Source organism: Schistocerca americana, chromosome 3 (assembly GCF_021461395.2).
Source record: "Schistocerca americana isolate TAMUIC-IGC-003095 chromosome 3, iqSchAmer2.1, whole genome shotgun sequence".
Taxonomy (NCBI): domain Eukaryota; kingdom Metazoa; phylum Arthropoda; class Insecta; order Orthoptera; family Acrididae; genus Schistocerca; species Schistocerca americana.
Window position 1 is genome coordinate 66,714,159 of NC_060121.1, and position 27,787 is coordinate 66,741,945.

General features: G+C 42.9%; 1 protein-coding gene across 1 annotated transcript in view; it reads left to right on the forward strand.

Annotated features, from left to right (window-relative positions):
* The window catches only part of LOC124605872 (late histone H1-like), a 198,972-nt gene that overhangs the window by 125,361 nt on the left and 45,824 nt on the right, over positions 1-27,787 (forward strand). Inside the window, exon 3 of the mRNA XM_047137819.1 lies at positions 23,408-23,494. Coding sequence (XP_046993775.1) covers positions 23,408-23,494 — 87 coding nt within the window. The remainder of the gene's footprint in view (positions 1-23,407; positions 23,495-27,787) is intronic.

Below are 27,787 nucleotides of genomic sequence, written 5' to 3' on the forward strand. Positions count from 1 at the left end.
ATTTCTAGGAAGTGATTTCTCCACCTTCCCAACGAGTTGGAGGAGAGCTGACTCATATGATTTACCTGGTTGATACGCATGCTGGTTTGAATGTAGGGGGGCACTACTTAGCACCCTCTCCTTAATATATACATTAACCAGTTTTTCCAATGTTTTGAGAATGGAGGAGGACAGACTGATTGGTCTCATATCCTTCACCTTCGTATGATAAATTGTCTCTGGGTTTGGAATGAAGACAACCTTCACTGCCCTCAAAGCACTGGGAATGATTCCTACTGATAGGCTAACCCTGAATAGCCTGCATAGAACTCTTATGAGCTTCTCTCCTGCCTGTTGAATGAGAGCTGGAAAAATTCCATCTGGGCCAGGTGACATGAACAGTTAGAATGTTCCCACCCCCCATAGTATTTTATTTAAGTTCACACATTCCTTGGCTGATTCCCAGTCCTCTCTTTGAGTGCCTGAGAACTGTTGTCTCTCAGGGATCACATTTTGGACTGTGTGGTCTGGCAGAGCATACTGAGGAAAGTGAGTTTTGAGGAGCAGTTCCAGCATCTCATGTGCTGTTGTGGTATATTCCATATCCTCCTTCCTCAATGTATCTCCTGGATTGGTTGGTACTCTAGTGAAAATCTTGCGCAGCTGTGCACTCCACTTCCTCACAGAATGCCTCCCAGGATGCCTCCTTTGCTTGTCTGATTGCAATATTGTAGTTGACAAGGGCCTCATGATATCTAGCCCATTGTCCTTTATGTCTCCCAATATTAAACAGTCTCCATACCTGTTTCCTTTGCATTTCTAAGTTATTACACCAAGGTACAATCCTATATGTGCACTTCTTAGTGGTTGTGCAGTTGTCCTGATATGAGGTCATTATGGCAGAGGTAACTGCCTCTGCTACTTCTTCCAATTCTACTTCTTCCAATTCTACTGGATTCCTTATTGAGGTTTTAACTTCCAATAAGTCTAAATCAAGGTCCCTCGTATATCTCTCCCAGTCTGTTTTCCTGGGTTTCCTATAGTTCATGGTCTGTCTGATTCCCATTTCAACCTTGAATTTAATAATTTAATATGGATGTGGTCCAATGAGGATGGCTACCGCACCACATGCCATTGTTTGACATAGCTGCCCATCATCATGACACCAAAGGTTATGTCAATTACTTTGTCCCTCCTGCTATTCCTGAATGTAGCTTCATTGCCCTATTCAGGACCTCTAAGTTGATAGCTAAAAGAAATTCAAGGAGGTATTCACCTCTACAGTTGGTCTCCTTGCTGCCCAACAGTAGGTTATGGGCATTGGCGTCACATCCCACCAGCAGTTGGTCACTTTGCTGATGGCAAGTCTCTGCCAGTCTCCTCACCTCCAAGGAGGGAGGAGGAGAGCTGTCTTCATAAGGGAGGTATGCTGAGGCCAAAACAATTTACATTGTGGTAACTTCATAAAATTGCTGCAATTTAATGGTCACTAAATCCCTTGAGGAGAAGTCCATCATAGGCATGAAAGAAATTCCATTTCCTACGTAGATGCATGATCTGGAGTTTCTTAGATTTCTAACATGGAATAGCTTACCTCCAGTACCATCGAGACCCAATACACTCCCCTTCATATAAATAGATTTCTTGTGTTGTGGCCACGTCCACTTCCTGCCTCCCCAGGCAGTGACTCAGGGCAGCAGAGGCACCCTTTACTGTGCTGCAGATTAATCTGCAACATCTCCTGTCTCCATCTTTGAGGTCTTTGAGAACCCTGACACTGACCTGCAAGAACCCTAAAAGCAATATCAGACAAGCGTTTGATCTTAATCCTATGTGCCATGCACCTGTTGGCACAGATCCCATCACAACTTGTGTTGGGTCAGGGAGTTGGGTAGGACTAGGAATGGATAGGGAAGATTGGATGTTTTAGGACACTCTTTGTCTGATCCATCGGCTGAGGCCTTTCCAGCAGTACATCCTCTACCTTAGGCATAGCCCTCAGCATCACGCGGATACACAAGCCTCTCCACCTCCACAGACAGTTCTTTGTCAAAGTGGTGTCCCCCGGAGAGGTCGTCATACTTTGGTAGCAACCATCAAGGAGTCCATCTATGCCATGGAATGGTCTAGTCATTCTGTGGTGTTTGTCTGGGCTCCTGGTCACATCAGAATCCATGGAAATGAGCTTGCCGACAGGCTGGCCAAATAGACTACACGGAAACAGTTTCTAGATATAGGCATTCCCGTAATTGACCTGCCTTCATTATATGCTGCAAAGTATTTTGGCCTTGGGAGACTTAATCACATAAGCTCAGTATGCACACCAAATTGCGAGCCATTAAGGGGACTGCGAATGTGTGGAAGTCATTGAAGATCACCTCTTGCAGGGACTCTGTGGTTCTCTGCCAGGTCCACATTGGCCACACATGGGCGAACCACGGCTATCTCGTGCACTATGAGGATCCATCTCAGTGTCAATGCAGTACCCAGCTGACAGTGGCCCATTTTCTGGTCACTGCCCCACTTTGACTGCCCTGTGACGAAATCTTCGGTTACTAGTCTTGTTGCCACTAATTTTATCTGACAATGCCTTATTGTTGTTGTTGTTGTTGCTGTTGTTATGGTCTTCAGTTCTGAGGCTGGTTTGATGCAGCTCTACATGCTATTCTATACTGTGCAAGCTTCTCCATCTCCCAATACCTACTGCAGCCTACATCCTTCTGAATCTGCTTAGTGTATTCATCTCTTGGTCTCCCTCTACGATTTTTACCCTCCACGCTGCCCTCCAATACTAAATTGGTGATCCCTTGATGTCTCAGAACATGTCGTACCAACTGATCCCTTCTTCTGGTCAAGTTGTGCCACAAGCTCCTCTTCTCTCCAATTCTATTCAATATCTCCTCATTGGTTATGTGATCTACCCATCGAATCATCAACATTCTTCTGTAGCACCACATTTCAAAAGCTTCTATTCTCTTCTTGTCCAAACTATTTATCGTCCACGTTTCACTTCCATACATGGCTACACTCAACACAAATACTTTCAGAAATGACTTCATGACATTTAAATCTATACTCGATGTTAACAAATTTTTCTTCTTCAGAAACGCTTTCCTTGCCATTGCCAGTCTACATGTTGTATCCTCTCTACTTCGACCCTCGTCAGATATTTTGCTCCCCAAATAGCAAGACTCCTTTACTAATTTAAGTATCTCATTTCCTAATCTAATTCCCTCAGCATCACCCAACTTAATTGGACTACATTCCATTACCCTCGTTTTGCTTTTGTTGATGTTCATCATATATCCTCCTTTCAAGACACTGTCCATTCCATTCGGCTGCTCTTCAAAGTCCTTTGCTGTCTCTGACAGAATTACAATGTCATCGGCGAACCTCAAAGTTTTTATTTCTTCTCCATGGATTTTAATACCTACTCCGAATTTTTCTTTTGTTTCCTTTACTGCTTGCTCAATATACAGATTGAGCAACATCGGGGAGATTCTGTACAATCTCTGGTTCTTTCAGTTTATCCAGGTCCCATCTCCTTAAATTCCCACCTTTTTGAAGCTTCTTCAGTTTTAATACACAGTTCATAACCAATAAATTGTGGTCAGAGTCCACATCTGCCACCTGGATACGTCTTACAATTTAAAACCTGGTTCCCAAATCTCTGTCTTACCATTATATAATCTATCTGATACCTTTTAGTATCTCCAGGGTTCTTCCATGTATACAAACTTCTTTCATGATTCTTGAACCAAGTGTTAGCTATGATTAAGTTATGCTCTGCGCAAACTTCTACCAGACAGCCTCCTCGTTCATTTCTTAGCCCCAATCCATATTGACCTACTGTGTTTCCTTCTCTCCCTTTTCCTACTGCGGAATTCCAGTCAACCATGACTATTAAATTTTCGACTCCCTTCACTACCTGAATAATTTCTTCTATCTCATCATACATTTTATCAATTTCTTCATCTGCAGAGCTAGTTGGCATATGAAGTTGTACTACTGTAGTAGGCGTGGGCTTTGTGTCTATCTTGGCCAGAATAATGCGTTCACTATGCTGTTTGTAGTAGCTTACGCGCACTCCTATTTTTTATTCATTATTAAACCTACGCCTGCATTACCCCTATTTGCTTTTGCATTTATAACCCTGTAGTCACCCGACCAAAAGTCTTGTTCCTCCTGCCACTGAACTTCACTAATTCCCATTATATCTAACTTTAATCTATCCATTTCCCTTTTTAAATTTTCTAACCTACCTGCCTGATTAAGGGATCTGACATTCCACACTCCGATCCGTAGAACGCCAGTTTGCTTTCTCCTGATAACGACGTCCTCTTGAGTAGTCCCCTTCGGAGATCCAAATGGGGGACTATTTTACCTCCGGAATATTTTACCCAAGAGGACGCCATCATCATTTAATCATACAGTAAAGCTGCATGCCCTCGGGAAAAATTACGGTTGTAGTTTCCCCTTGCTTTCAGCCGTTCGCAGTACCAGAACAGCAAGGCCATTTTGGTTAGTGTTACAAAGCCAGATCAGTCAATCATCCAGACTGTTGCCCCTGCAACTACTGAAAAGGCTGCTGCCCCTCTTCAGGAACCACACGTTTGTCTAGCCTCTCAACACATACCCCTCCGTTGTGGTTGCACCTACGGTATGGCTATCTGTATCGTTGAGGCACACGAGCCTCCCCACCAACGGCAAGGTCCATGGTTTATATTTTATCCATTAGGGTGGGTTTTATCTTTTGATCTAAGTTTCAGCGCATGTTCTTCATCTATCTGTTCCCTTCACCCTAGTGCTTTTAGGCTGGAGGTTTTAATGTTTTCACAGTGGCTGGCTGCTTCTTTTTTATTCTTGTGGTCAGCCAATCATGGTCATCTGCTCTCCCTCCAACCTGTTTCTTCTGCCTCTCTGGTTTTCATGTCCTGTTTTGTTCACTGTAGTGTTCGTTGCCCTTCTGTCATTCTTGTGATTTTTCTCCCCCATTTTGTGCTGTGTCGTTTATTCTTTCTCTTATGGAATTATTTTAAATGGAACAAGAGACCAATGACCTCAGTTTGATCCCTTCCCCCCCCCCTCTTTTGACTAACCAGCCGTTGGACTGAGAAGGTGCTGGCATGCATCATGTAGGGGCTTACAGGGGGACAATGGCTTCTGGTATGCAAGTCAGAAACAAGAGGCATGTGTGCCAGCGATGGTTTTCGAATCCAAAAGGGCACCAGGGTTGGTGGCACTAGCACTAGCAGCATTGGAAAAGGGCGTTGGATGTGCCCCTTGCTGCAGCCATGTGTCTTTTTTGTAACACTGATGCAGGCTGGCTGGGAATTGGACAGTGACAGGACACAGGTGGCAAATGGGAGGCACACAGGTGGGACATGAGGGTGCCAATGGGGCCAGACAGGCAGTAACAGCTGGAGATGACATAACAGAAGCTGGGCCAGATGTAACAGTGCAAGCAAAATGCACCAGGAGACCATAGGTTTCTCTTCACAAAGTGCAGCAACTGCAGAGGGAGGAAGGAAAGCTGATCACAGCAATGAACTTTTGGCAGAAGGTATGAGCAGCATTGGACATCGCTGGTGGAGTCAAGCTGTTGGGTCAACATAGACAGATGAGCGAAGAGTAAACCTGGAAAAATGAAACATTTGTGGCAGCATTGTTTAGAAAGGGCAACTGGGCCGCCAAAAGTGAGACACTAGTTGAACCTTGGCGTTGAAACAAAAGTTTAGAGACAAAAACTGAGATGAGCAGGGAAGTTAATGAGGCTGTAAGAGATGGCTGTGGTGACCAGACCACAGCACTGCCAGGCAGGGCCTGACCAAAGACAGAAGGCAGGCCATGCATGTGTCAGAGAACAAAATAGGGCAAGAGCCACATTGACCAAAGAGGAGGACCAGGAGGGGAAGGAAGAGACCTAAGATGGGCTTAAAGCATCAGTGAGAGCAGACTGATGGGAGACATGGCAGGAGGTGAGAGATGAGATCTGACCAGAGGAGACAAACATATAGCAATGGTACCAGGGGAGAGAGAAGGGGGAGCACCCAGAGTGCGGAGGATTCTGGGGGCTGCAGAAGATAAGGTTTGGGCATGGAAGGAGCCGAGGTAAATCAGCAAGTGAGAGCAATGGCAAAAGCATGAAAGAGATCCCTAGGTTGACAAGATGGTGGAATGGCACATCAGGACGACACCAGAATAAAGGAATGAAATGTAACCACCACAAGACAGAAAAAGAGAGAGAAAGTAAGAATAAGGCAAAGACTCACTGAACATGAGACAACAAAAGTGTGCAGTCATCTGTAATGCAAAGGAACCAGGAGCAATGTTTTTTGAACAGAGTAAAACCATGCAAACACTGTATGGAAGCAAAAAACACAGAGGAAGGCTACCTGGTGGAACACAAGTATCCGGAGGCAAGAAAATAATGAAAAATGCACAAGAGGGATGCTCCCAGTTAGCCAAGAAGAGTAGAACTTCATTGCAATCTGAGGAAAGTACATGATAACTAGGATCAAATGAAGCAGCTTTCTAGTGAAGGCCAGTTAAAGATGGTCCTGCTCTACTAAAAGATTGGTGCTAATATGAGAATTATTCATGAAGTTACCAGTTGGGTGCTTTATCTGTGATGACTGACAAACACTGCTGTAGGAACTATCAGTACCCATTGCATGGGGAATGCTAATATTGTGGGCTGCACTCTTAGGAATATAGTCATGCCACTCCTAAGTAGGTAACTGATGTCACGCTTGGAATTTGGATTGGTTGGTGAGCTGCTGTGTAGTGTCCTCTAAAGGATGTCCAGTGGATGAATACTGGGAAGTTTTCCAGTGTCATATGGCCCACAGGTGTGAGGTACGCAGTGCCTGTCACAGGCAAGATGAGCTGGACAGTGTTTCGGGATCATGATTTTGTGTCATCGCATTGTCACTGTAGTCTTGTACCATGGGAAGCAAGGACAGTATGTTGGTTCATGGTTGGTTCATCTTTCTATAATGCAAACTGCAAGCATATATTAACTGGGTTCTTTATTTGTAAGAATAGATTACTTAACTCAAGATAGTCCTGGTGGTGCTGTAGAAGTTCTCTGTAACAGACCATGTTAGCCTCACTGCTGGTGAAGTAAAAGTCTGCCATGTACACTATTCTGGTCACTTAGTACTACCTGCGATGGTCCCCAACTGTAAGTGACTATGACTGCTGACTCTACTTGTTGGATGAAAGATAGAAACAGACTGACTGCCCCCCCCCCCCCCCCTAGGGGGTCCACAACTCTTTTGTGGACACGTGCGTAGCGAGCACGGGACACAGAGCTAATGTGGCCCTCCTTCCTTTCCGGGCTGCATACCTTCCCCGTCCCCCATCTTCCCCCCCCCCCCCCCCCCCATCACCACTGGCTCTTTCCTTCCCTTTCTCCCCCTCTGGGAGTATGGTTTGTGCCTACGTCCGGAGACGGACGCTCGAAACTGTTACAAATTCCTTGCTTTCTACACTTGCCAGTCTTCGTCCTTCCTCTGTCCTTCCCTTTTCCTTCCCTCTTCTCTTTGGCCTTTTCTCCGCTGCAGCGTTTGAGACCCCTCTTCTTTCCATTCCCTTTCTCTTTTTTCCTCCCTGTGCGTGTCTGAAGGCCGACCCACGCACTTCCATGCGTAGCCGGTGATGGGGTAACGCATAATTCCCCGCCCCGGGTAGACAGGTAGGACACATACGTACCCCCTGGTAATGGCCAGGCCCAGGGAGGGGTGATTACCCGAGCTGATACCTTCTGAAAGTGCCGATCGGTCCCTCCATCCATTTGTCGGGAGGTGTGACCTGAGGTGTGAACAATCACCTAAGGCAGGAGTGCCCTCAGAGAGGGCCCCCACAAGGGAGGAGCGCGCCATCGGAGACACCGGTAATCATGGGAGATTCTTCCGCAATGGTTTCCTCACCTTCCAATATGTCTGCTCAGAAACGTGAGTTCACTGAGTTTCAACCACAGACAGTTCTTCCACCGTTGCCACAGTTCCTTGTTGTTTCTCCGTCTGACGAAGGTTACGGCATCTCCAGGGTCAACCCTTTCATTATTCAGAAAGGTGACGACGCAAATGCAGGTCCTGTAAAGTCTTGTTCCAGATTACAGAATGGCACCCTGTTGTTAGAAACAGTCAGTGCCCTCCAGGCACAAAAATTGCTGCATACTTCTCTGCTCCACACCTTTCCTGTCCGGGTGGAACCGCACCGTACCTTAAATTCCTTGCGTGGAGTCGTTTATACACGCTCCCTTGATGGATTGTCTGACGAAGAAATTCAGCACTACCTGTCTGACCAGGGCGTAACGGCTGTTCATACAGTTATGAAAAGGGTTGACACGAACATCATTCCAACCCGCACTGTCTTCTTGACATTTGACAAAGTTCAACTCCCATCGAAAATCAAAGCAGGCTATGAGATAATTTCCGTTCGCCCTCATGTCCCAAACCCTACGCGTTGCTATCGATGTCAGCGGTTCAATCACACCAGCCAGTCCTGTTCCAATCCGGCCAAATGTGTTACGTGCGGCAAGGATGCCCATGAGGGTGGTTGTCCACCTCCATCCCCTCGCTGCATCAACTGTATGGGTGACCACGCTGCTTACTCTCGAGATTGCCCCGTTTTTAAGGACGAAAAGCTCATCCAGGAAATAAGAGTGAAGGAAAAGGTGTCGACCTTTGCTGCTCGAAAATTATTCGGCAGTCGACAGCCCACCGTGCCTCAGACAGGAAAATACAGCACTGTCCTTGCTTCTCCTCGGCCAACAAAGGAGGCGGCCACACAGACTTGCGACCTCACCTTTAGTGCCACGGTCGTCAGATCGGCCAGCACAAAGATCGCCCATTCAACCTCACCACTTTCGCCTGCCCACTCTATGGCTCACCCTTCGTCGGGTTCTGCTAAATCTCGAGCCCAAAAGTCAGACACCAAGACTTCCAAAAAAAAGCATACTCGTGAAGAGTTTTTACATACTGCAACTTCACAACCATCGGTTCCTCCTTCATCTAAACATCATACTTCCAATAAGGCTACAAAGAAACCCAGTTCCTCTCCTTCTCCGCCAAGGCGTGTCCCATTTACAGCACCACCTGGCGGAAATCGCCTTCGGCCGTCTTCTGTGTTGCCGAGGCGCACTGCTGGTGGCCGGTCAACCGGCCGATTGCTGGTGGCAGGAGCTGCTCCTGACCAACCTATGGATCAGGATCTTCTGCATTCGGCTGAATGCCATTCCATGCTGTCGGTCGCAAGCTCTGAGCAGTCTTTGAGTTGACAGCAATTTTGGTCACATTCCTCCATTTTCTGTTCACCCTATGTCCATTATCCACTTGAATATCCACGGCATTCGAGCCAATCGGGATGAATTGTCGATCCTCTTACGATCCTACTCGCCGGTCATCTTCTGTCTTCAGGAAACAAAGCTGCGTCCCCATGACCGCTTTGTTCTCCCTCATTTTCAGTCCGTCCGATATGACCTCCCCTCTGTTGAAGGCACTCCAGCACATGGAGGACTCATGATTCTTCTCCATGAAACTCTCCATTATTACCCAAGCCATTTGAACACATCCTTCCAAGCTGTCGCCGTCCGTCTTTCCCTTTCCGGATACACGTTCTCTCTTTGTACTGTATACATTCCATCGTCCACACCAATGGCACGAGCTGATCTCCTTCATCTTCTTGGTCAGCTTCCACCCCCCTATTTGCTGGTTGGGGACTTCAATGCCCATCACCCGTTTTGGGGATCTCCACATCCTTGTCCACGTGGCTCACTATTGCTAGACGTCTTCCACCAAGCGTATCTAGTTTGCCTCAACACTGGGGTCCCTACATTTTTGTCTGCCTCCACGACAAATTTATCTCAATTGCACTTGCGGTCGGTGCTGTTCCGCTAGCTCGGCGCTTCGAATGATTCGCCCTTGATGATACACACTCGAGTGACCACTTTCCATGTGTCCTTAGACTGCAGCCTCAACTGCCATATACGCACCCGCGACGCTGGAAGTTTGCCCAAGCTGATTGGACACTTTTTTCGTCTCTAGCGACATTCGATGACCGTCGCTTTACCAGCGTCGACGATGAGGTCACCCATATTACCGACATTATTCTTACAGCTGTGGAACATTCAATACCACGCACCTCCGAATTGCCCCGGCGCCCCCCAGTTCCTTGGTGGAACGAGGCATGCCGTGATGCAATACGTGAGCGGCGACGTGCACTCCGCGTTTTCCGCCACCATCCTACTTTGGCCAACTGTATCCGCTATAAGCAGTTCCGTGCGCGATGCCGTCGTGTCATCCGCGATAGCAAGAAGGCAAGCTGGAAATTCTTTATTAGCTCATTTAACACCTTCACTCCCTCCTAAGAACTTTGGAGTCGGCTTCGACGGTTCTCAGACGCGCCTAGTTTCTCCCCGGTCTCTGAGCTCACTGTCACGCATGATACATTCGTGGACCCCGTCGCAATTTCTAACTCGTTGGGTCAGCACTTTGCTGAGATTTCGAGCTCTTCCAATTACCCGCCAGCGTTTCTCCCGAAGAAACGTGCAGCGGAAGTGCGACCTCTTGCTTTCTCCTCTCAAAATCGCGAAAGCTATAATACTGTTTTCTCCATGCGGGAACTCCAACATGCACCCTCTTCTTCTCGCTCCTCCGCCCCAGGACCGGATGGTATCCACATCCAAATGTTGCTGCATTTATCAACCCATAGTCTGCGTTACCTCCTTCGCCTTTATAATCGAATTTGGACCGACAGTACTTTTCCCAGACGATGGCGGGAAGCTATCGTCGTTCCTGTTCCGAAACTTGGAAAGGACAAACATCTCCCCTTTAGCTGTCGCCCCATTTCTCTCACGAGTAGGGTCTGAAAGGTTTTGGAGCGTATGGTGAATTACCGTCTAGCGTGGTGGCTGGAATCCCACAGTCTTTTAACACCTGCCCAATGCGGATTCCGAAAGCATCGTTCTCCAGTTGACCATCTTGTTGCTCTCTCCACTTATATCATGAACAATTTTCTCCGGAAACGCCAAACAGTAGCAATATTTTTTGATCTGGAGAGAGCATACGATACCTGCTGGAGGACAGGCATCTTCCGCACACTGTTCTCTTGGGGCTTTCGAGGTCGGCTACCCCTTTTCCTTTGCGAATTTATGGCAGAGCGCACATTTAGGGTGCGGGTGAACACTACTCTCTCCTGTACTTTCTCCCAAGAAAACGGGGTACCCCAGGGCTCCGTGCTGAGTGTTGTACTGTTTGCCATTGCCATCAATCCAATTATGGATTGTCTCCTTCCTCATGTCTCGGGCTCCCTCTTTGTGGACGATTTTGCGATCTACTACAGCTCTCAACGGACCAGCCTTCTTGAACGACGTCTTCAAGGATGTCTCGATCGCCTCCACTCTTGGAGCATCATAACCGGCTTCCGTTTCTCTCCCAGCAAGACCGTTTGTGTTAATTTTTGGCGACGTATGGAGTTTCTTCCGCCCTCCTTACATCTAGGTCCTGCCAACCTTCCGTTTTCAGACGTCGCTAAATTCTTGGGTCTTATGTTTGACAGAAAACTATGCTGGTCCTCCCACGTTTCCTATTTTTCGGCTCGCTGTCTGCGATCCCTCAACACCCTCCGTGTCCTGAATGGTACCTCCTAGGGAGCGGACCGAGTGGTCCTTCTCCGCCTCTATCGTGCCTTAGTGCGCTCGAAATTGGATTATGGAAGCATAGTCTACTCCTCTGCTCGGCCGTCTATTCTTCGGCGTCTCGACTCTATCCACGTTTAGTGTCTGGAGCTTTTTACACTAGCCCTGTGGAAAGCCTTTATGCTGAGACTGCCGAACCTCCGCTGTCCAATCGGCGAGCAGTCCTTCTGAGTCGTTATGCTAGCCATCTGTCTTCCATGCCTGCTAATCCAGCCCATGACCTTTTTTTTGACGCCTCCTTTGATGTAGGGTATACGGGCCGCTCCTCCTCCCTACTACCCCCAGGAGTCCGCTTCCGTCAACTGCTCCATTCTCTTTCCTTCCGCTTTCCTAAAACCTTCTTGACAATTTGGGGTACATCACCACCTTGGCTCCATCCACGGATCTGCCTGCTCCGTGACCTTTGTCGATTTCCCAAGGATGGTACCCCTACACTTGTTTATCGTCGGGCATTTGCTGCTCTATGTGCACAAATGATGGACGCCACATTTATTTACACTGACGGCTCGAAAACATCGTTAGGTGTAGGGAGTGCCTATATTGTTGGCGACACCCCAAATCACTTTCGGCTTCCCGACCAGTGTTCGGTTTATACTGCGGAGCTTTACGCTGTTCTCCAGGCTGTCCACTACATCCGCTGCCATCAGCGGATACAGTACATTATCTGCTCAGATTCTCTCAGCTCTCTCCTCAGTCTCCAAGCTCTTTATCCTGTGCACCCTCTGGTCCACCGGATTCAGGTGTGTCTGCGTTTGCTCCACCTGGGGGGCATCTTGGTGGCATTCCTCTGGCATTGGTCAACACTTCCCCATAATAAATTGTGGGAAGTGAAAGCTCTTCCTTGTGCTTGGACCTCTTCCTACCGAACGCATCGTCGGGAGGAGGTAATTTTAACTAGACTTCGGATAGGGCACTGTCCTTTTAGCCATCGACATCTTCTAAGCGGCGATCCTGCCCCACTCTGTCCCCACTGCTCTCAGCTGTGGATGGTAAGACACCCTATTTTAATCCATTACGCTCCCGTCTACAGCTATCGCCTGATCTATCATCGATTATAGCAGATGACACGCGCTCAACCGACCGCGTTCTCAAGTTTATTAGTGCCAGTGAAATGACGTCAGTCATTTGAAGCTTTTTTTGGGGACAATCAACCTCTTTCTGTAGTGGTTTTTTAAGCCTTCCTTCTGCTTTTAGTTTCTCCAATTTTATGACTTTGTTCCCATTGCTGCTGGTTTTCAATTTCGGTTTTTTACTGTTTCCTAAGTCATGGGCTGGGCGCTAATGACCATAGCAGTTTTGCGCCCTAAAACAAAAAAAAAAAAAGACTGACTGGCCCGTCCAGACCAAGGTGGTGATGTAAAAACTGGTTTTGCAGGATAGTCAGTCAGGTTATGGTTGTGGTGGGGGCCGTAGTCAGTTACTGTTAGCTGCACAAAACACACAAAAGTTTATTTTCCTAAGAACCACTAAATTACACTTAGCCTTAAAAGGATCAAATCAAAACAATATGGCTGAATGCGTAGATAAGAAAACTTGCAATTGCTTTTGGGATGAAAGCCCAAACAGCATAGTGAATACATTATTGTGGCCAAGATAGACACAAAGCCCACACCCACTACAGTAGTACAACTTCTAATGCCAACTAGCTCTGCAGATGATGATGAAATTGAAGAAATATATGATGAGATAAAAGAAATTATTCAGCTAGTGAAGGATGCAAAAATTTAATAGTCATGGGTGACTGGAATTCGAGAGTTGGAAAAGGGAGAGAAGGAAATATAGTGGGTGAATATGGATTGGGGGAGAGAAATGAAAGAGGCCATCTGGTAGAATTTTGCACAGAGCGTAAGTTAATCATAGCTAACACTTGGTTCAAGAATCATGAAAGAAGGTTGTATACTTGGAAGAATCCTGGAGATACTAGAAGCTATCAGATTGATTATATAATGGTAAGACAGAGATTTAGGAACCAGGTTTTAAATTGTAAGACGTATCCAGGGGGCAGATGTGGACTCTGACCACAATTTATTGGTTATGAAATGTGTATTAAAACTGAAGAAGCTTCAAAAAGGTGGGAATTTAAGGAGATGGGACCTGGATAAACTGAAAGAACCAGAGATTGTACAGAATTTCAGAGAGAGCATAAGGGAACAATTGACAGGAATGTGGGAAAGAAGTACAGTAGAAGAAGAATAGGGAGCTCTGAGGGATGAAGAAGTGAAGGCAGCAGAGGATCAAGTAGGTAAAAAGACGAGGGCTAGTAGAACTCCTTGGGTAACATAAGAAATATTGAATTTAATTGATGAAAGCAGAAAATATAAAAATGCAGTAAATGAAGCAGGCAAAAATGAATACAAACGTCTCAAAAATGAGATCGACAGGAAGTGCAAAATGGCTAAGCAGGGATGGCTAGAGGACAAATGTAAGGATGTAGAGGCGTATCTCACTAGGGGTGAGATAGATACTGCCTACAGGTAAATTAAAGAAACCTTTGGAGAAAAGGGAACCACTTGTATGAATATCGAGAGCTCAGATGGAAACCCAGTTCTAAGCAAAGAAGAGAAAGCAGAAAGGTGGCAGGAGTATATAGAGGATCTATACAAGGGCGATGTACTTGAGGACAATATTATGGAAATGGAAGGGGTTGTAGATGAAAATGAAATGGGAGATATAATACTGCGTGAAGAGTTTGACACAGCACTGAAAGACCCGAGTCGAAACAAGGCCTCGGGAGTAGACAACATTACATTAGAACTACTGATGGCCTTGGGAGAGCCAGTCCTGACAAAACTCTACCATCTGGTGAGCAAGATGTATGAGACAGGTGAAATACCATCAGACTTCAAGAAGAATATAATACATCCTATCCCAAAGAAAGCAGGTGTTGACAGATGTGAGAATTACAGAACAATCAGTTTAATAAGTCACAGCTGCAAAATACTAACGCGTATTCTTTACAGAAGAATGGAAAAACTAGTAGAAGCCGACCTCGGGGAAGATCAGTTTGGATTCCGTATAAACACTGGAACATGTGAGGCAATATTGACCTAACAACTTATCTTAGAAGAAAGATTAGGGAAAGGCAAACCTACGTTTCTAGCCTTTGTAGACTTAGATAAAGCTTTAGACAATGTTTATTGGAATGCTCTCTTTCAAATTCCGAAGGTGGCAGGCGTAAAATACAGGGAGCAAAAGGCTATTTACAGAATGAGATTTTCACTCTGCAGCGGAGTGTGTGCTGATATGAAACTTCCTGGCAGATTAAAACTGTGTGCCTGACAGAGACTCGAACTCGGGACCTTTGCCTTTCGCAGGCAAGTGCTCTACCATCTGAGCTACCGAAGCAAGACTCACGCCCAGTCCTAACAGCTTTACTTCTGCCAGTATCTCGTCTCCTACCTTCCAAACTTTGCAGAAGCTCTCCTGCGAACCTTGCAGAGCTAGCACTCCTGAAAGAAAGGATACTGCGGAGTCATGGCTTAGCCACAGCCTGAGGGATGTTTCCAGAATGAAGTTTTCACTCTGCAGCAGAGTGTGCACTGATATGAAATTTCATGGCCCTTCCATGCCTGCAAAAGCAAAGGTCCCGAGTTTGAGTCTCGGTCGGGCACACAGTTTTAATCTGCCAGGAAGTTTCAGGCTATATACAGTTTGTACAGTAACCAGATGGCGGTTATAAGAGTTGAGGGGCATGAAAGGGAAGCAGTGGTTGGTAAGGGAGTGAAACAGGGTTGTAGCCTCTCCCCGATGTTATTCAATCTGTATATTGAGCAAGCAGTAAAGGAAACAAAAGAAAAATTCGGAGTAGGTATTAAAATCCATGGAGAAGAAATTAAAACTTTCAGGCTCGGTGATGACATTGTAATTCAGAGACAGCAAAGGACTTGGAAGAGCAGCTGAAAGGAATGGATAGTGTCTTGAAAGGAGGATATAAGATGAACATCAACAAAAGCAAAATGAGGATAATTGAATGTAGTCGAATTAAGTTGGGTGATGCTGAGGGAATTAGATTAGGAAATGAGACACTTAAAGTAGTAAAGGAGCAAAATAACTGATGATGGTCAAAGTAGAGAGGATATAAAATGTAGACTAGCAATGGCAAGGAATGTGTTTCTGAAGAAGAAAAATTTGTTAACATCAAGTATAGATTTGTCAGGAAGTCGTTTCTGAATGTATTTGTATGGAGTGTAGCCATGTATGGAAGTGAAACATGGACGATAAATAGTTTGGACAAGAAGAGAATAGAAGCTTTCGAAATGTGGTGCTACAGAGGAATGCTGAAGATTACATGGGTAGATCACATAACTAATGACGAAGTATTGAATAGAATTGGGGAGAAGAGGAGTATGTGGCACAACTTGACAAAAAGAAGGGACCGGTTAGTAGGACATGTTCTGAGGCATTAAGGGATCACAAATTTAGCATTGGAGGGCAGTGTGGAGGGTAAAAATCATAGAGTGAGACCAAGAGATGAATACACTAAGCAGATTCAGAAGGATGTGGGTTGCACAGGATAGGGTAGCATGGGGAGCTGCATCAAACCAGTCTCAGGACTGAAGACCACAACAACAACAACAACAACAACATACATCCTAATATCTACACCTCCATATTTCTTAGCACAGTGAGCATGTTTCAAATGATTCTTCTATCTATCACTTAAAATTTGTGTAATTTGTTATTCAACACCAAACCTTCACTTGGCCCTGCAACTGGGTTGTAGTGCTATATTTTCAAATTGTTAGACAGAGACCTTGTGTTGTAAACATTCATGGTTACACCACATGGTATCTCCATTTACCATTTGCCCCAAAAATTTAATTGCCTTTTTAAAATATATAAATGTTAAAGCTATGCCCTTAGAGTTTGTAAGTGTGTGGCAGATTATGGACTTGATGTTGAAATTCTGTTCTGAGGAAGATCTGCCCTTTCTAAATCCACTCTGATATTCTCACAAGTAGCTATCAAGTGTTGCTTCTACCTGCTCACTGACAGCAGAAATACATCTCTGGAGCTATTTACATTATGCTTATTGCCTTTTTTGTGCACAGGATGGTTAAGAGCCACTTTAGAGCCTTTTGGCATCTTTGCAGTTTCCCATATTTCTTAAAATACGGTCTGAATTCATCTTTTTTGGTTGAGACCATTTAATAATTTTCTCCGCTGGCTTTGATGTTTTTCATGGTATTTATTGCCTTTTTTTTAGATTTCCTTGGCTGTAGGTGGTGGATTTGCTTCTGTTTTTCCATGAAGATGTGGAAATTATAGCTGACAGTTCAGTTCTCCAGAGTTCAAGATTTGTTGAAAGTACCATACTTCCTCATTAATTCACAGGTTATTTGCTTATTTTGCTTACTTTACCATTTTATTCTCTGAAGTAAATACTTAAAGCTTGGCAGCCCTTTAGGTGATTTTTAAACATCCTATAGAAATTCTGGGTGTGATCTTTAACAAAGCTGTTTTGTATGTCAAGAAGTTTACAGTTCCCAAAAGACCATTTAGCACCCTTTATTATTCTTTCAGTTTCTTTCCTTTGCCCTTCAAATTTATCAAAGTGCTTAGTCTACCAAGAACATTTACTTTTTTCCTTTCTTTTGTTTCCGCAACTGCTTTTTCACATGTTACATTTCACCAGACTTTCTTCTTTTTTATTGTACCAATAGATTCTTCAATGCCCTATTGATTGCTTTGGATAATTCTTCCCATTTTCCTGATTCACCTATTTTAATTTCTTCTTAAAAATGTTGTATTGTCTCTTTTGAGCCTCTGTGTTATATTTAATCTGTTTTTGCTGTCTTTTGTGGTTTTATTAGGGAGAAGATTGAGTTTAATTTGTCATGTGATGATAAGAGAGAAATTCCCTGTTTCTTGTTACTTTCACATTCATGATTTCTTTAGTATTGTTTTGAGAAATAGCCACTTGATCTTATTGCATTGCATCTAGTATTATATTTGGAGATAGCCACCATTTTGCTTTCCTTGTCATTTTATGAAAGAAGCTGACATAAACTTCAACTGAAATGTTTTATGAAGATTAGTAAGTCCTGAACCGTTTTCGTTCATTTTTTTTTATGGGCTGGATATTCTCTTAAAATACCCCAGTAGCATCACAAAATTTGTTTATGTAAATTTTGATATTTTGTCTTCAAAAAGTTGTTAAATGCTGCTACTTCTCTCATATTTTTCTTATCGTCATTAATTGGAATGTGGCAATTAACAATTATACTGTTTATTTTTGCATTTCGCGTTGAGAAGTGTGTCTTTCTCAATGGGATTGAAATTGCCACATTGTATTCAAACTTTTTATGAACATAGGAAGCAGTACCAATTATTGGCATACCTATTATAATTCTTATTGCTGGTTTCTTTCATGTACCAAATGATTTATATCATTGGTTTACACCACAAGGCGCTTCTTTCTTGATATTCAACAAGATATCCCTGATTTCCAACAGTTGCTATTTTTAAGTAACTAAAAAAATAAAATTTTTAATAATATTAGCTCAGAGCCAAATTAATTTGGAAGCTTAAGAATGCCACCATGTGCAGAAAATTGCAGACTGCAAGTTATCAGAATTTTAGGAAAGTGTGACTGTGTACAGGGATAGGTGGTGACTTGAACTAGTATCTTAAGTAATTAATGACTTTTGAATTACATAAGTAATGTATACACAATTACTACTTCAGTGTCAGGAACACCTGGCCTACAAAGCTGACTAAGTTGTTGTTTCTCAAGGTTAAATTGTGACACATGTATTTTGCTTAGTAACAAATATACAGTATATTGAAATTGTATCTTTTATGAAATAATTAACAAAACTGGAAAACAATTGTCACAAAATATTAAGGCTTGAAGAAAGTACAAATAGTGAACCAGAACTCCACAGACAAACGTCTAGACATTGTTCAGGGGTCCCTAAGTATTTTGGTATAAGGAACACACTGTCTACAGCAGCTTGTCACACAGTAAGATTAATTGATTTAGTCTGTTACCCATATTACAATGGTTTCTATGAAAAACTTTTGCAAAAATGGAAGAGTTTGCGTATTTAAACATCAAAACACAAAACGCAGGTTAATGCCACTACACATTGATGAAACTGTGGTGTGGTGGCCTTTGCTGTGGGAATAGTTCAGCACAGTGTAATCATTCCACAGCATTCAATGAACCCATACAAAAACTACATGTCGGCCAATTCTAAGTGAGCTACGTTATCCATAGTTGTGTGTGTCACTGTTCATGTAGAACTAATAGGGGTGGAAGAACAATCCTGAGACAGAACTGAGCAGTACTGAATGCAAGCTCAAAGATGAAGAGTAAGATATGCATTATGTTGCTAACAGTAACTACTGTTAATGAATGGAGCAGATTCCTTTCCAAACACAAGACAAGGCAGACACCATTGGTATGTGGTGTTGTGCTGATGTATTCAGTACATATGAAGTGCTGAATGTGCACCTAGATCTATTAATCATTGGCCTAGTTCTTTAAAACCTTCACCAGAAACAGCATTAGAAGGACTTGTACCTTCAGCACACGTGCCTACACCCTTTGTTGTTAACCTATTGTTTAATATGTTCAGTATCACTGAAGGAGCTGTGTCAATGTGGGTTTTCTTACAAATGCATTGCCTTAAATGAGTAGTTCCTGACTGGAAACACAATAATGCAAAGCAGTATATGTACATAGTTGACTTCCTGTTTTCTCACTTTACATGAGTGGTCACCTTAATTGCTCTGGCTGTCAGAGCACGTTTCCTATCTAACGCAAATCTCCATATGATGGACACTACAGCATATTTTTCCCAGTATGTTGTTCTACTTTGCTTGCAGGTCTATTGTGTTTCTGTGAAATAAGACAACATCGTGCATCTGGACTGAAAGGCAAATATGCCATTAGGCACATGTATTTATAAAGGTATGGTGTCTGTTGCTATGGATGTGTGACCAAAAGGACAGACACTATGTCTTTATATTATCTAGGTTTGCCACTTTTTCTGTGCTTGGCTATGACAGGTGGTGTGGGCAGACTAGATCTACATGTACATCCATACTCCCCAAGCCACCTGACGGTGTGTGGTGGAGGGTACCTCTAGTACCTCTATCGGTTCTCACTTCTATTGCAGCCTCGTATTGTTTGTGGAAAGAAAGATCATCAGTGTGCATCTGTGTGGGCTCTAATCTCTCTGATTTTATCCTCATGGTCTCTTTGCGAGATATATGTAGGAGGGAGCAGTATACTGCTAGAGTCCTCGGTGAAGGTAAGTTCTCCTAACTTCAACAAAAGCCCGTACCAAGCTACTGAGAGTCTCTCCTGCAAAGTCTTCCACTGGAGTTTATCTATCATCTCGATAACGCTTTCGTGATTACTAAATGATCCTGTAACAAAGTGCACTTCTCTCCGTTGGATCTTCTCTATCTCTTCTATCAACCCTATGTGGTATGGATCCCACACTGCTGAGCAGTATTCAAGCAGTGGGCGAACAAGTGTACTGTAACCTACTTCCTTTGTTTTCAGATTGCATTTCCTTAGGATTCTTCCAATGAATCTGTCTGGCATCTGCTTTACCAACGAACAGCTTCATATGATCATTCCATTTTAAATCACTCCTAATGCCTACTCCCAGATAATTGATGGAATTAACTGCTTGCAGTTGCTGACCTGCTATATTGTAGCTAAATGAGAAAGGATCTTTCTTTCTATGTACTCGCAGCACATTACACTTGTCAACATTGAGATTCAATTGCCACTCCCTGCACCATACATCGATTCATTGCAGATCCTCCTGCATTTCAGTACAATTTTCCATTGTTACAACCTCTCAATATACCACAGCATCATCTGCAAAAAGTATCAGTGAACTTCTGATGTTATCCACAAGGTCATTTATGTATATTGTGAATAGCAATGTTCCTACAACACTCCCCTGCGGCACACCTGAAATCACTCGTACTTCGGAAGACCTCTCTCCATTGAGAATGACATGCTGCATTCTGTTATGTAGGAACTCTTCAATCCAATCACACAATTGGGCTGACAGTGCATATGCTCTTTGTTCACTAAATGACTGTGGAGAACTGTGTTGAACACCTTGCAGAAGTCAAGAAACACGGCATCTACCTGGGAACCCGTGTCTATGGCCCTCCGAGTCTCATGGATGAATAGCGTGAGCTGGGTTTCATACGATGGTCTTTCTCAAAACCCATGCTGATTCCTACAGAGTAAATTTCTTGTATCCAGAAAAGTGATTATACTCGAACATAGTACGTGTTCCAAACTTCTACAACTGACAGACATTAGAGATATAGGTCTATAGTTCTGCACATCCGTTCGATGTCCCTTCATGAAAACTGGGGTGATCTGTGCCCTTCTCCACTCCTTTGGAATGCTCTTCTAGAGACCTACGGTACACCGCTGCAAGAAGGGGGGCGAGTTCTTTTGCATACTTTGTGTAAAATCGAACTGGTTTTCCATCAGGTCCAGCAGCCTTTCCTCTTTTGAGCGATTTTAATTGTTTCTCTATCCCTCTGTCAACTGTTTTGATATCCACCATTTTGTCATCTGTGCAACAATCTAGAGGGAACTACAGTGCAGTCTTCCTCTGTGAAACAGCTTTGGAAAAAGACATTTAGTATTTCGGCCTTTTGTCTGTCATCCTCTGTTTCAGTACCATTTTGGTTACAGAGTGTCTGGACATTTTGTTTTGATCCACCTACCGCTTTGACATAAGACCAAAATTTCTTAGGATTTTCTGCCAAGTCAGTACACAGAACTTCACTTTTGAATTCATTGAATGCCTCTTGCATAGCCCTCCTCACACTACATTTTGCTTCGCGTAATTTTTGTTTGTCTGCAAGGCTTTGGCTATGTTTATGTTAGCTGTGAAGTTCCCTTTGCTTCTGCAGCAGTTTTCTAACTCGGTTGTTGTACCACGGTGGCTCTTTTCCATCTCTTACAGTCTTGCTTGGCACATACTCATCTAACACATATTGTACGATGGTTTTGAACTTTGTCCACTGATCCTCAACACTATCGCTACTCGAGACAAATCTTTTACATTGAGCTGTCAAGTACTCTGAAATCTGCTTTTTGTCACTTTTGCTAAACAAAAAAATCCTCCTACCTTTTTTAATATTTCTATTAATGGCTGAAATCATCGATGCAGTAATCACTTTATGATCACTGATTCCCTGTTCTGTATTAACTGTTTCAAATTGTTCGGGGCTGTTTGTCACCAGAAGGTCTAATATGTTAGTGCCACGATTATGTTCTCTATTTAACTGCTCAAGGTAGTTTTCACATAATGCATGTAAAAACATTTCACTGGATTCTTTGTCCCTGCCACCCGTTACAAACATTTGAGTCTCGCAGTCTATAGCCAGCAAATTAAAATCTCTACCCAGAACTACAACACGGTCAGGAAATCTACTCAAAATATTTTCCAAATTTTCCTTCAGGTGCTCTGCCACAACAGCTGCTGAGCCAGGGGGCCTGTAGAGACATCCAATTATCATGTTTGAGCCCACTTTAACCGTGAACTTCACCCAAATTATTTCACATTTCGGATCTCCGTCTATTTCCTTCGATACTTTTGTACTTTTTATCACTATAAACACACCTCCCCCTTCACTGTCAAGCCTGTCTCTGCATTATACATTCCAATCTGAGTTTAAAATTTCATTCCTGTTTACATCTGGTTTAGCCAACTTTCTGTCCCTAGCACTATGTGGGCGTTATGACCATTTATTAATGAGAGCCGTTCTGGGACCTTTCTATAGACGCTCCTGCATTTTACCATTAGCACATTAATAGTGCTGTTCCCCCCTTGTGTTTTGCCTACTACTATAAATCTAGCCTGTGGTCACTTAATATCACATTTTGTGCTCACTTGCTTAGTTGTGCAAGACGCCAGCACCTGTCTCACTCCTCTGTCAACCACAGCTTCCGTTTCATGTCTTTTTTCTCCTAACACTACAGTCAGATGTGTTGTGGTGTAACTATTTAGTCAAATGACAAACTATCTTCTTTACCTTATCTTCTATACTTTCCTGAAACCCTTTTAATAATTACTTTAAAATACATAACTAAAGCCTTTGCTACGTCACATTTTTATAAATAACTTACTGTATTACTTTTGATTTAACAAATTATACTTTCCCTCAAAAACACACACACACACACACACACACACACACACACACACACACACACACACACACACACACACACACTCTTTCTCACTCGAAGCCGCTGCAATAGGCGTCCACTGCTGAATGTGCATATTGTCCCCCGACATATGTCACCACATACACAATACAAATAAATCTAATGAACAATATCTGTACATTTATGTATGATATGTTGTTTAAGGTCACTATTTTCATACTGTATTAATAATATTACTTTTTTAAGTACATTGTTAATAGGGCATAGTTCTGTGCATCATTCCTCGGGAGTATCATGTATAAGCACAGTTCATAAAATGTGTGTCCTGGAGAACAATGCCAAAAGCTTTTTTTTTCTTTCTTTCTTTCTGTTTTACAAACATGCAATGGCCATGGGTCTCTTTTTCTTAATAATGGCTGCTGAAATGAGTTGTAGGCTCACTACACTTCTGTGTGAGATAAAATATGCTTATACGCATCATTGGAAGTATAATAGGAACACATCATTAAAGCAGTAGATAAAGATTTTAAAAGAAGTTTTCCTCTGTGTGTTTACAGCTGGGGGTGCTGGGGGTAAGACCAGGCAGCGTCATCTGGAGCCCGAGCCTGGCCCCAGTTCCAGGTCTCCAGCTGCACACACACCAGGTGAGTAACAATAAGAGCCCACAGTTGGAGGTTGGTGTTTCTACTCTACTCTACTCTACTCTACTCTACTACTCCTACTCTGGAATCAAATGTGTTTGGGCACCTGTTAGTGGACTTCAAGATGGGGTGTGTCCACACTTCTCCTTTAAATGATTGAACTCATTTGGGGAAACTTTCATCCATTCTTCCTCGATAGTCGATACTGGAGAAGATGGAAATAGTGGACATTGGGTATGGAGTGAAGCCACCTTCATATCTCATCCCTAAGATGAACCATTGCTGTCATGCTGTAAGATGGGCAGAAAGGTACACTTCAGGAATGTCACTGTCCATAAATAATTTTCTCACAATTCTGCTTCATGACAGGTGGCATTGTTGAACTGATTCAAATGGTCATTGTCTCTGCAATCTTCCTCTGTTGTACACGTTACACAGAACTGTCAAATATATGCTTATCCTTCTGCATTTAGCATTTTTGAAAGTGCAATAAGGGGAGAACAAGTTAATGAGGAGGACTGGCATATTGTAAGACATGCCTCCTGTGAATGTCATTGTTTGCACTAAGATAATGGCAGGTAAAGTAAACATCGGGTTTTTCAAACTGAACCCAGCCATCAGATTGCCATGGAGCATGATACAGGGCTGGCCGCTATCTAGAAATATAGCAACCCAATTTTATTGACAATGTAACATACTTGGTGTGGCTCTGGAAGCTTGCATAAGTTAAAAATTGATTTTCATGGTATTGTTATACTAACCCAATTTTATTGTTATTTTAAAGGTGGTTTGACATGAAACATGACAGTTTGAGGAATATTGAAGATCAACAAAATGTGCTCATTGGGATAAAATAAAGAGTATATGTAATTTCTTATTAAAACACTAACCACATCTTCACAATTGCAATTGGTTTATGCATGACGATTTGTATCCCTGTAGGAAGAATTGTGATAGTGCAACTATCCTACAGTACAGGGTAAAAATGTAAACGTTATGCACTTCCTCAAAACCAGGAGATCAAATTGGTTGGTTCTTTTGTCTTAGGTGTGGTATGGACAGGACTTTCGTTGCTTTAATATGCCATCTTTTCCATGTGGGATTCCTGAGAAGCTGCAAAATCCCCAATTTTTTCTGTACGAAAAGAAAAAAACTGTGGGGATGTCCACTTTTGCAGTTTCTTTTGATTGGAAATAAGGGAAAATTTTGCTGTGGGTTCTAAAGATGATATTCTCAGGGAACATCAAAACGTGTATTTATAACATTACTTGTTGCTAAGAACCAGTGGTTCAGAGTTGTCATACTTTTGTTGCAAATTATGCATGTAATTACTGGTCTGATGCATAAATATAGTTTTGTCTGATGCCGTGGACGTGTGGCAAGGGTTGTAGGGTCATGAATGATTTCTCAGGTCACAAAATTATTTTTTTAGTCATATTTTTTTAGTCATACTTTTTTCACCAGTGATGCTTCATGATCAGTCGCTCAAAACAATAGGCACTTGATACTTATAAAGATATGGCTAGAGTGGTATTGTGGTAACAAAACATAGGGTAACAAGGATCTTAATATACCTGGGAAGAGAAAGATGGTAAAAATCTTGTAAAAACTGGGAAGACTGGAAATTCAGTAAAATATTTCTAACAGTTTTACTCTTGTTTCCTGATTACAATCTACAAATTAAAAAAACCAGTCAAGTGTTTGACATTTATCAGTATCCTTATCACAGTAAATATAATGCAGGGTGAATGTTGTTTGTTCAGTGTGATTTGAATCTGGAGTTGCAGCAACAGTAATTGAGAAAAATGTTTTATTTTCTCTCTGTTCCAATATGGCACCAGTGACATGACAACTAGAAATGTGTTCATTGTGAGCATCGCATATCAGATAATGCACATGTAAATTCTTTCCAGACACTTGTTGGTATCTGACCTTGCTTATGTATTGGATCATTGTAGAAATAAGGGTACTAATATTCACAGAGATTTTCTTTCTTTGTATCTGCAATTTCCTGAGCGGAACCTCTGACGGCCAAGCCTCTTTGACCAAGAAATAATATCACATCAAGTAACATGAGAGCTCCAATGCAAGTTGGCTATTCTACAGATGAACAGAAAACATTACGTCTCCACTACCAAGCACTCTTCCATGTCATTTCACTCCTTTACTTTCATGATTCTCCCATCAAAAGTATTTAGAAATGGGAGTATTCCATTTGAGGTCTGCTCTTGGATGAAAAATATTTTCTATGTACTCATTTTTCATTCATTGAGGGTGATTTGAATTTCAAAACAGAATATTTTTGTACAGCCTCTTAGGGGAGAGAATGAAATTAAATATTGGGGTGTGAATCTAGTTTGACAGGCTGTAGTTGATAAATTCAGCACTACCCTATGAAGTATTTGGTACCAACATTTTCAGAGGCTCCCGTAACTCTTCTGTGAACCATTGGACTTAAGGGACCTGCCAGAATGTTTGTTTCTGAGTCCACACATCTGTAGGAATGTCCAATTTCTGTGTGGTACTGTGATGTGTTGTTGAGTTTGTGTACTATCTGACCACACAGGCTGACAGTTGGTGTTAGAAATGTATATTTCTGCTGTATTTCTACAGAACCGAGCACTGTATGTTTTGTGGAAGGAGCTTCTTATCTTTCCCTTCTTTGTGGGTGGCAAAGTCAGTGAAGGTATTATACTACAATATTTGCTACACTTCTAGTCATGGATGTATATGTGCACTGATGACTTATTATGAAAGAGAACTTATGTCTGTGTCTTGTGAGTAGATTGTTCAGAAAAATTAACATTCTGACCATTTCTTTACATCAAAAACTGTTTCTACATTTCTCATAGCTACCACAGCTAACACTAAGTATCAATGGCTGGACATGTCTGGCATTGCAGTAATAGGCTATAAAAACCAACCTTGCTAACTAACCTGTGTGTCTGTTAATGCAAAACCATGTGAAAATCCTGACTGTAGTTTTAGATTAGCCCTCACAAATGTACAGATACTGTATCCAAAGATAATGTACATACAATAACACATCTTGTCCTCTTGATTTATGTGGGATGCCATTGCCTTTGCTCATAAAATTTTTCCCACTAAGCCTTTCTCTACAGTCTGTTCCCAGACCAATGTGTTTGTCATTCTGCCTCATCTTCTATAGGGAGTTCAACAAGGAACTCCCTTGCCCAACCTGCCACCCACACTCATGGTCCGATGTACCACCAATTCTGGATGATCCATGCACAAGAAAGAAATGTGCTCAGGTAGCCATGAACATTAGAATATCATTGCAACATGGAAGGAACAACATAATACTCAGCAAGTGGAACAGCTTCCTAGCGAAAGCAATGTGTAAATAGTCCTGACAGGCTGTAATGTTGTCACTAAAGAGAATCATTCATGAAGGTGCAAGTAGGGCACTGCAAGGTGCACCGGTGATGTCCTAGATTCCAATGTTGTGTGCTGTACTCAGGGGTAAAGTTGTCACTGTAACAGCAGCAAAAAATATGAAAACTGTTATTCCCATGGAGGAGATGGCAGTGCCATCAAGGAGGTGCAGACCTGGAAGAAAAATACAGCAATCAGGCCAGGACATCTTGAAGGAGGGATTGTGTGGTGTAATGACACTGGCAGGAAGATACCAGAATGAAGGGATGAAGTGGCACAAGACAGGCACAAGATAAAACAGATAAGAATGAGCCAAAGAATCACAGAACATGAGAAAACAAAAGTGTATAGTCATCTGCACCCCAAAGGAAACAAAAGCAATGTTTTTTAAACATGGAGCAGAACCATCAAGCTTGGTGTGGAAGCACATGAACACAGATCAGAATGCTACCTGATGGAACACAAGACAATGGAAATAAATTTTCAGAGACAGAAAAGTAAGGAAAAGTGCACAAGAAGAGAGATGTTCCTGAATAGGCGAGAAGAATAGAGCTTCATTGCAACACACACATTGTACACGGTAACATGCAGCAAATGAAACAGCTTTCCAGTGAAGGCAAGGTAGACATTGTCCTGATCCACTAAAAGATTGGCACTAATATGAGAACTATTGTTGAAGCTTACATTCCTGCACTCTGTCTTGTAACAACTGACAAACACTGCTGTAGGCACCATCAGTATAGGCTGCACTTGAAATACCAATATTGTGTGCTGCACTGCTGGGAATATAGTCACAGCGCTCCAAAGTAGATAATTGGAGTTGTGCCTGGAACTTGGATTGGGTGGTGCTCCACTCTGCAGTGACCTATAAAGGCTGACCATTGGAGTAATGCTTGAAAG